We start from the raw sequence: 8,601 nt of genomic DNA on the forward strand, positions 1-8,601 counted from the left end.
TATCTCTTTGTTGGTAGGCAGAGGTTAGGTTTCATCAGTTTGTTTGAGGGGACCAGGTACATCACAGTGTAGTTCTTATCTGTATGAAGTCTTTGCAGTCAGTTACTGAATATCTGTGTCATTATTTTAACTCTATTGGCATGAAAGTAAAAGCTCTACACTTTTTTGCTTGACTTTTATGTTGGGAATTGTAATTTTCAGTTCTGGGCTTTATATTTTGGTTTATCCCTTAGTAAAAAATATTTTCAATATTTTAGCCAACGAATGAAATATAGGAACATTACTGTAGAAGAGTGTAAGCAGAGAGTTTTAAATTTTTCTGCCCTTGAAATCTGAAAGACGTGGCATTTGATGATTTTGTGGAGGTTTTTTTATTTGTTTTTATATGTAAAAGCACTATTATTAATATAAACAAGTTTGACTCAATCTTCAACACAGACAAAGCTACATAAAATATTTTGGCAACACTCCTTTTATTTAACTGATAATAAGCACTTAGTAGTATAAAGAGTATTGGCCTCAGCTTTGTTTTGTGTTAAAAAATACAGAATATCTGAAGAAAAATGTATTTTGGGTTTCATGATCTATACTGTTAAATGTAAAAGTAATATCTATCCTAGTTTATCATGGAAGTTTCTGTGAGCAGCGCTGCTATCTAAGGCACAACTCTCCTGTCTTCTCATTGTGATTACATTTGTCATGTCATAGTGCTCACAGTGAAGTGTAAGGAGACCAAGCCTAGATGGAGTCAATTGGAAATGAATCTGTCTGCCACAGATACTTCAGACAAAATTATTAATGTTTAGTGGCAGGAAAGTGGCTACCCATTCAATGGACTGAATGAGGACAGAAAGTCTCTAAGCCTTGATAAGGTTGTGGCCAGGCTGGCTTTTGGTCTAGAAGGTAGATAAAAATACTCTGTCTTTTGGGTTTTTAAGCATGTCTGGTTTCTTTTTCCTGTGTGCATGCCAAAGTGTAACTTGCTAATTCATCTTACAGGGTGTCTTTAAACTAAATCATAATTTTTATATATTTGTCTCACAATAAATATAAGGTAGAAGCGGGTGATAGTGCTGGAGAAAAAGTTGTATTATGATGGAAACAAGAAACCACTTTTGTTACAGGTGACAATTGTTAGACTCCATCAATCTTAAGTACCAGATGTCAGGGCTGTAATTCTTAGCCTCTGTAAGTGACTAGCTGTTCATTCCCTTACAGTTTTTGTGGTTTGTTTTTTTGTTGGTTTTTTTTTTTTTTTTTTAACTGATCCATGGATTTCCCGCTGTTGTATGTTCCCTACATGTTTTCTTATTGTTGGGGTGGTTTGGAGTATATTCTTCCTGAAATAATGCAAGCAATGATTTAGTTWAATTTAATATTTAAGAAGATTCAAGTGATAACACTCTTAACAAGTATTTATAGAATCTGCCCTGGGCCTAAATCACTCTGCTCTTCAGATTACTGCAGTGAGAGTTAAAAACTCTGTTTCCCTAGGCTGGGAAGACTAGTTTTTGTAGGATTATATTCTCATTAAGACAAAATCAAGACATTAACAGCTTATTAAAAGATACTATCTTTTCTGTCAAAATTCTATGCTCATTTTTGAGCTAGAATTGGCATAAGGTTGGACAGGGGTTGGTAGTAAATGAACCAAAGTCAGTTTGCTGAAAGAAAGTGAGTTTGACAAATGGTTGAAAATTGAGACAGTTTGAGCATCAGTTTAGCAAAGAGGCTTAGCATACTGCAAGCCTTCAAAGCATTCCCATGACAGTTATCAAGTGTCCTCCCTGGCTTTGTCAAGAGCACACCGTGTCCTTTCCTCTCCCACTCTCAGATCATGCCCTGGGGGTCTGACCTGCTTCTGAGGCTTTGGTTGCCATTGAGAGTGATAGCTCTATAAGGGGACCAAACAGCCTCTCTAACAGAAAGTATTATCAGTGTAGAACTAAATAGTTTAAATAAAAACAGATCTTCAGAACAATAAATCAGTCACGTACCTGACTTTGCCAAAGGGTCATAATTCTCAGAAACTGGGGAACACTTACCTTCTTCAGATTTTTTTTTCCACAGTCTCCCCAGTGGCAGCCTTTCTTTTCACACAGGGTCTGACAACTGAATCCCCACTCCTTTCCTAGGAATGTCTTTAACTGTTTTGTGCTCTTTGAGCTCTGCTTTGGCATAATGGTAGGGTCATTTTGGCCTGGAGCTTGGAAATATGTCAATGTATTTAATTGCTTCTCCTTTTGTGACTGCTGGGACTCTTGTTTTCTCTAAACATCCTCTTCCCTCCTCCCATCACTGAATTACATTTATTAGTTTCTTCATACAGCTCTATCAACTCATGACTGGGTCAAGTTAACCCAATCTTGAGTTAATACATAATCACTAGTGTTCATGAGATTTTTGCACTTTTTTATCTTAGATTGTTATCTGGCACCTCCATGCTGGTTAAGGTCTCACTGAAGTCAGTGGGAAATGGTGCAGGAAAATCTTGAGCAAGAGGAAGCTACACAGGAGTTTGCTTGCCACTGTGAGAAATAGGACTTGAACCAGGCACGAGCTGACAGAAGCAATGTGGTTTTGCCTAAATTTTGTTAGTTTCATCGAAAGAGGAAAAATAGTTCATGGCCATTAGAGAAAACCTAAGAATCTGACAAAAAGTTGCCAGTGGCAATTATTTTCCAACTGAACTAAGACTTGTTACCCTTACTTTAAAGGTAAACTTCTGGTTTTTTTAGATCACACAGTTTGAATGATGTGGATTCTCCTATGAAAACACATCCTTTTCTTCTTCCAGAAGTATTAGATTATTTTAATTTTACATTTCATGAAATATTAATTAAGCTGAATGATGAGCCTTCACAAAATACCCTTGTACACTATTAGAAATCAATAACTACTTCCACTGCTTTATGATTTAGCCCTGTGGAAGGCTAACCATTGCCTCTGCCTCTATTTCACCAGTCTGCCGGCTTTTCATTTTTAGATACCGCTGTAGATTTTTACAGTTCTCCGTGGTTCCAGATTTAACATGGCCACAAACTTTGCTTCCTCACAACGAGATGTTCGTATGCTATGTTTATGTTTCTGAGGACATTTCTTGCTGAAGAAGCATACATATGGGTCTCATGGGCTTCACTGAGGCTCTATCCAGCCACTTGGATCTTCCTGCACAGAGAACAGGATGAGAACTGTCCCAAACCCATACAGTGAGTCAGTGATATGGCTGGAACTGAAAAGGAGTTAAAAAAAGGAGTGGTTGCTAGCTCTCAGCTTTAAGTATATTAGGGAGTAATGCTTCTCATCTTCTGTATTTCCTTTGGTATGAATAAGTAGGCTCAAACTCCAAGGAATTTCATAAAAGCTCCCAAAACCTTGAGGTCCATAACCATACTATTGAGACCAGCACCTCTTACATAATCCTGGGAATTTGGGTAACACAGGCCTAAACTTGTCACTTATCAGTCTGGAGGTTTTGGATCATTTTTAGAAATTCTGTCTAAGGACACAGAAGTTCAGACTTCCTCCTTGACAGAGTGGCATGTCATTAACGTTTTGCTGTTTCAAGCAGAGACAGCCTTTTTCCAAATAGCGGTTTCTCTAATTGAAGCAGAATATGTAGAGATATTACCCTGACAGCAACACTGTAATGGGACCTGCTCTTTAGAAAAAAACTGCATTATCAGAGGTTCCTTACTGTGGGAGGATTTTTGTTTTGAATTAACATGAGACCCACAGGGAGCTGTGTTGTCTTGTGACTGGATATGTTAGAAAGCAGTGGGTAATCCATCCTGGAAGGGGGATATTTAGGTGGGACAAAGATTGGAATTGAAGATTCCCTGGCATTTCCCAAGAATAACATCTGGATCTGTGTGAACTGCTTTGGTAAATATTTTTGTATGTTACCTATGCTGCCTTTTGCATGTTGAGTAGTCAGAATACCTGCATACATTACACTGCTTCGATAAAACAGTCACTTTGATCAGATTTGATACTAACTTACTCCCAAGTAAGACTGCATTTTCTTTTCTAAATTATGTCTACCAGTGACGGGAGCCAGCTATATCTGTATTTGAAAAAAAGGAAATCATATGATAGATGTGCTATTTTATATCTGACTTCGTAAGAGTGGTTTTTGACAGGTTGGAATGTGTCTGAATATTTGGAAAAGTTTATGGGAAGATCAATGTCACAGATATTTTTCCTCCTTTGGAGGAAAGTAGAAAGTAAGCATGAAGAAGAGGAAAAATTATTGTAGGAAAAAGAAAATGTCTTTGAATTTTCTCTTCTTCATTCTGCATCGTTCTCATAAGCTTCTGTTTGAAGCTATCACCACATTTTGGCTCCACTTCTACTGAATCTATTTAAATTCATTTTAAAGGTGAATTACTTGGCTGCTTGGCATCTTTGTTCTAGATTATGCTGCAGCAGTTCATCTGATTTGCAGTCAGATAGAAAGCATTACAGCTTGAAAATGATGGGTTTCAAAGCTTTTTTCCCTCCAACCTGTGTACATGAAAGTCTCCCTACACCGACAGCATATAAGGTCATCAAATGAAGAGGCCAGTTTGTAGAAATGCTGGAAAAGAATTGAAATTTAAATTAATTTTTGAAAGTATAAATTTGAAACTTATGAAAAGAACAAGGTGTGTCTGGTGAAGTTGAGTAAAGGAGAGATGAATGTGAAGGCGGCTTTTTAAATGTGCTTAGCAGACTCAGTTGGAGCTTTGTTTTTAAAACCTTGGCCCTTACCACACATACAAAAATATTCAAAAATAACAGTAAGACAAAGTCTGATTCTCACATTGCCCTGTGCAGCCTTAGTGAAATAACAGATATGCAACTGGTCTAGAGATGAACTGCAAGGAACCAGTCAAGGATATATGATTTCTTAATATTATTTAACTGTTGATTCTTTTTTCAATCTTGGATAATGGTGCAAAGGCAGACTAAGTACCATCTCAAGTCCATATTTTTGACAAGATCAAGCCAATATAGGATTTAATTTTTTTGTTTTCTACTTTCTTATTTTTCAATACAATGCTCATCTCTCATAAAAAAAAAAAATTACAGCTCTCACATTAATTAATGTTCTCTTATAGAAAGTGTTTATGTAAGTCTTTGAAGCTCAGAGAATTCATAACATAAGTCTGTAGTATCAGTGTTTCATGAACCATATGTGTCTACAAGGTTGATCTACAAAATGAGTAAGAATGTTAAAGAAACATATTACAGTGTGACATTGAACCCATCTGCCAGGTTCCCGGTCTGAGTGTAGTCTTCCACCTTTCACAGGTTGTTTCCTATCTGCATGCCCAGAAAGGACATTTTGCTCACCAAAAATTTGGTGGCATTTCACAGGGTTCTAATTTTGTACTGTTTGCCAAGTTAGGAACGACTAAGAAGTGGACCCTTATTTTAGAACCTGCTCCTCTCTTTACCTCCAAGCAGCCCAAGTTTGTTCATTCCCAGCGGTCATGAAAGCCTTGAGGTGCCAAAGCTTTGGAATTAGAGATGTGTGCAGTAACAAGCATCACCTTGGTTTAAAAATCATGTTCCATGGCAATTTTCCATTTTTTAATTTACAGAGTGAAGACTGGAAATTTAGATTAAGCTGCTTTTCCATTTTAAATACAAACAAAAATGGATAGAAGAAAACATAGCTTAGTGAGAAACTTTGTTTGATGGTTGAAGAATTATTTTAAACAGTGATAAAAATAAAGGTGTTCTCTTAACAATGTTTGCATGAATGCTCTGAAATGTAAACTTCATGTCATCCAATGAATTTTAAACCCTCTTATATTTGAATCTTCACCTGCAGTAAGTACTGATTGCTTTTGTAACTAGAATTGATTATGCAATTGATTATACCTGTCCTTCTAAGGGCAGCTATGGCCATAACAGCCCCAGAGTGTTAAGTGTTATTTCGTGGAACATGCTAATGATTACATGGAGAATAAAGTTATCCATTTGTGTCCCTTGGTCTAAACTTGTGAGTTACATAGTGCATTGTCTTTGTATACATTGTTAGTCTGCAGGAGTACTGATAGATTTTTGTCTCTCTTTAGAGTCAAAGAAGCAGAGGAAGTCTGCAGGCAGAAAAAGGGGAAGTCACTATACAATATAAGACCAAAACACGACTCTGGAATTGTAAGTAAAAATTGTAGCAATACTCCTATTACTTGTTCTGCCTTTTTCTCTTTGCATTTTATAGATAGGTTATTCTTGATGTATGTTTTTGTTGTGGGTTGGGTTTTTTAGGGTTTTTTTTTTTAATGTTTAACATTTTCCTTAAAGGTGCTAGATTAACAAACTTGAAATTTGCCAGTGAATATTACTCTACAAAATAGAAGTAAGCACGGGCAAGAACAGCTTATTATTGCCCCACAGTGCCAATCTGTCTTCTTCCCAGTCTTGGTGTGGGATTAACATAGAAGGAAGAAAGGCAGTTCTGGTCTTCTGGCTTTTTTAATCTATATTCACTCTCTTTTTTACAGACACAGAATGCAAGGAAAAATTTTGATAGTTACATATTTACCAAATACAGTGGTTTCTGATCCACTGATATAGATTTGTTTGGAACAGAAACACTCGAAAAAGATAATACTGGGCTTTCACCATTCTTTTGAAAACAAATAACTTCAATGATAATAAAGGAGTAATTTTGGTTATTTAACAAAACTTTTCCCCTATGATTGCCTAATTATTGTGAGGATCATGAATGATTTTATAGAAGAATTAGTGAAAAATTGTTCTGGTAGTTCACATTCATATGGCTGTAGCAACTGCCTATCATTTATATTTGTACAGTATTATAACAGAAGTTCTTTTCATGTGTCTGTGTCCCTGTCTGCATCCTCCAGCCCCGCCACCCCGAGACCTGACTTAATTCTTTAATGCTTTGCAGCCATATTATCTGTGACACATCTTGTAAATGAAGGATGTGGTAATTTACTGTATTCTAACCAACATTATCTGACATAGGAAGCAATAATATTGCATTTATTGTTTCTTGTTTTGAATGTTTAGAGAGAGTGGACTGTAGTTAGTGCCACAAGAAATGTAAATGGAGTACAAGCTTAGTAATAAATGATAAACTATATTTTATCAGTTTTATTTAAAAACAAATCAACATGTTATTTAAAAAAAAAAACAACAAATTAACATTGTTTTAGATTTCTCCCTCTAACTTATATCTTGCTGTATATAAAGACAATGAGATTTTTTTTTTAAAGATACAATTATTTTTTTAATTATTCCTGTATCATTATCATTACTATTTGAAGTGAAACAGGGATCTTCAGTCYTAGTGACAATTTGATAAGGGAGGAGGAAAGTAAACGAAAATATTTCACAAGCAGTGTATCGCTGTAGTCTACTTCAGCTCTAGCTTCAAAGTTTATTTGCGAAGTCAGTTCTACAGTAAGTTTAATTGAATATTCGCCTATGTATTTCTATGCTTTTCATATTTGTGCAAGGTGGTTTTATGTACACTGAAATTTTGTCCTTTTAAATTTGTTTTATTTTTCAGAAAGCAAAGATAAGTATGAAAATCTGAGAGAAGAAATTCAAAAGCCATTGTTACCTGGTTACCGAAATTCAACATGCCTGTGGGTGGAGAGTGAGAGGGAAGGAAACTACATCATCCTGATCATTTGCTTCCTTGATCTTTTAAAATTTGTGTTGTGTTCTCTAGAGTTTTCCACCAGCTGATGTGTTATTATACATTCATTCACAAATGTAATCACTTTAATGGAGTGCCCAGAAATAGATTAGGTATGAACTTGAAACACCTTCCCTGTACTCTGTATCTCCTTTGCCACTCAAAAATGGTATTGGACAAGTCAGCATGCATAAAAAAAGGCATCTGCATCAGTTCTGAACATGCTGAAAATTGCATTAAGTTGAACTTCATAAGACTGCTCCTTGGTACAGTGAAACATTTCCATTCCTACTGGCAGCATCTAACACAAATACTTCATGGCACTGCACTTAGATTAGGGAAAGAAATGTTACTCCTAGTGAATTGTTTATATCCGTTTCATGTTGGCATTTGTAGTTTGTATTTTGAATCGTTAAGTGCTGTTTATACAGTATAAACAACGCTTTCCCAACTTGTTTGGTTGCCCTCCATGACTAAATATTTGTGGAACAAGATGTTTACTGTAACTATCTTTAAAATCGATAAGGCAACATACTTTTACTTCATCTTTTGCCAGATAGTGAATGCCAGGTGGCATGGGGGTCAGAAATCCAGCATTTAAAAAAAAAAAAAAAACTTTTTAAAAAAATAAAAAAGGAAAAAAACAAAAAGCAGGAAAATACAGAAGTATGATAGAGAGTATGAGATATTTGGTTATTATAGTTTGTTAATATATGAAGCAGCTAATACTTTTACATGAACTTTAGAAGGTATAGTATAGTTTTAACTGCTGATCACCTAAGTCAGACAGGCTTTTGGCCACATGTACATGACTTCCCTTCTGGAATTAGCTTTACAGTTAATTTAAAATTCCTTTAGAGAGCCATTAAAAGATGCACATGGAGACGACATTTATGGAAAAGAGTAGCCAATTCTAGTGACAGAACATAGACTACCAA

The 8,601-nt window shown here is 35.7% G+C and overlaps 1 protein-coding gene across 3 annotated transcripts in view; it reads left to right on the forward strand.

The window, feature by feature from the left end:
• FMN2 (formin 2) overlaps positions 1–7,831 on the forward strand; it is a 169,886-nt gene extending 162,055 nt beyond the window's left edge. For all 3 annotated transcript variants that reach the window (XM_057363968.1, XM_057363967.1, XM_057363969.1), the window contains 2 exons: positions 6,069–6,150; positions 7,532–7,831. In XM_057363968.1, coding sequence (XP_057219951.1) covers positions 6,069–6,150; positions 7,532–7,558 — 109 coding nt within the window. In that variant the 3' untranslated portion in view covers positions 7,559–7,831. The remainder of the gene's footprint in view (positions 1–6,068; positions 6,151–7,531) is intronic.
• Positions 7,832–8,601: the final 770 nt, after the last annotated feature.

Source organism: Malurus melanocephalus, unplaced genomic scaffold (genome assembly GCF_030028575.1).
Source record: "Malurus melanocephalus ecotype Western Australia unplaced genomic scaffold, MMel_1.1 scaffold_33, whole genome shotgun sequence".
NCBI lineage: Eukaryota > Metazoa > Chordata > Aves > Passeriformes > Maluridae > Malurus > Malurus melanocephalus.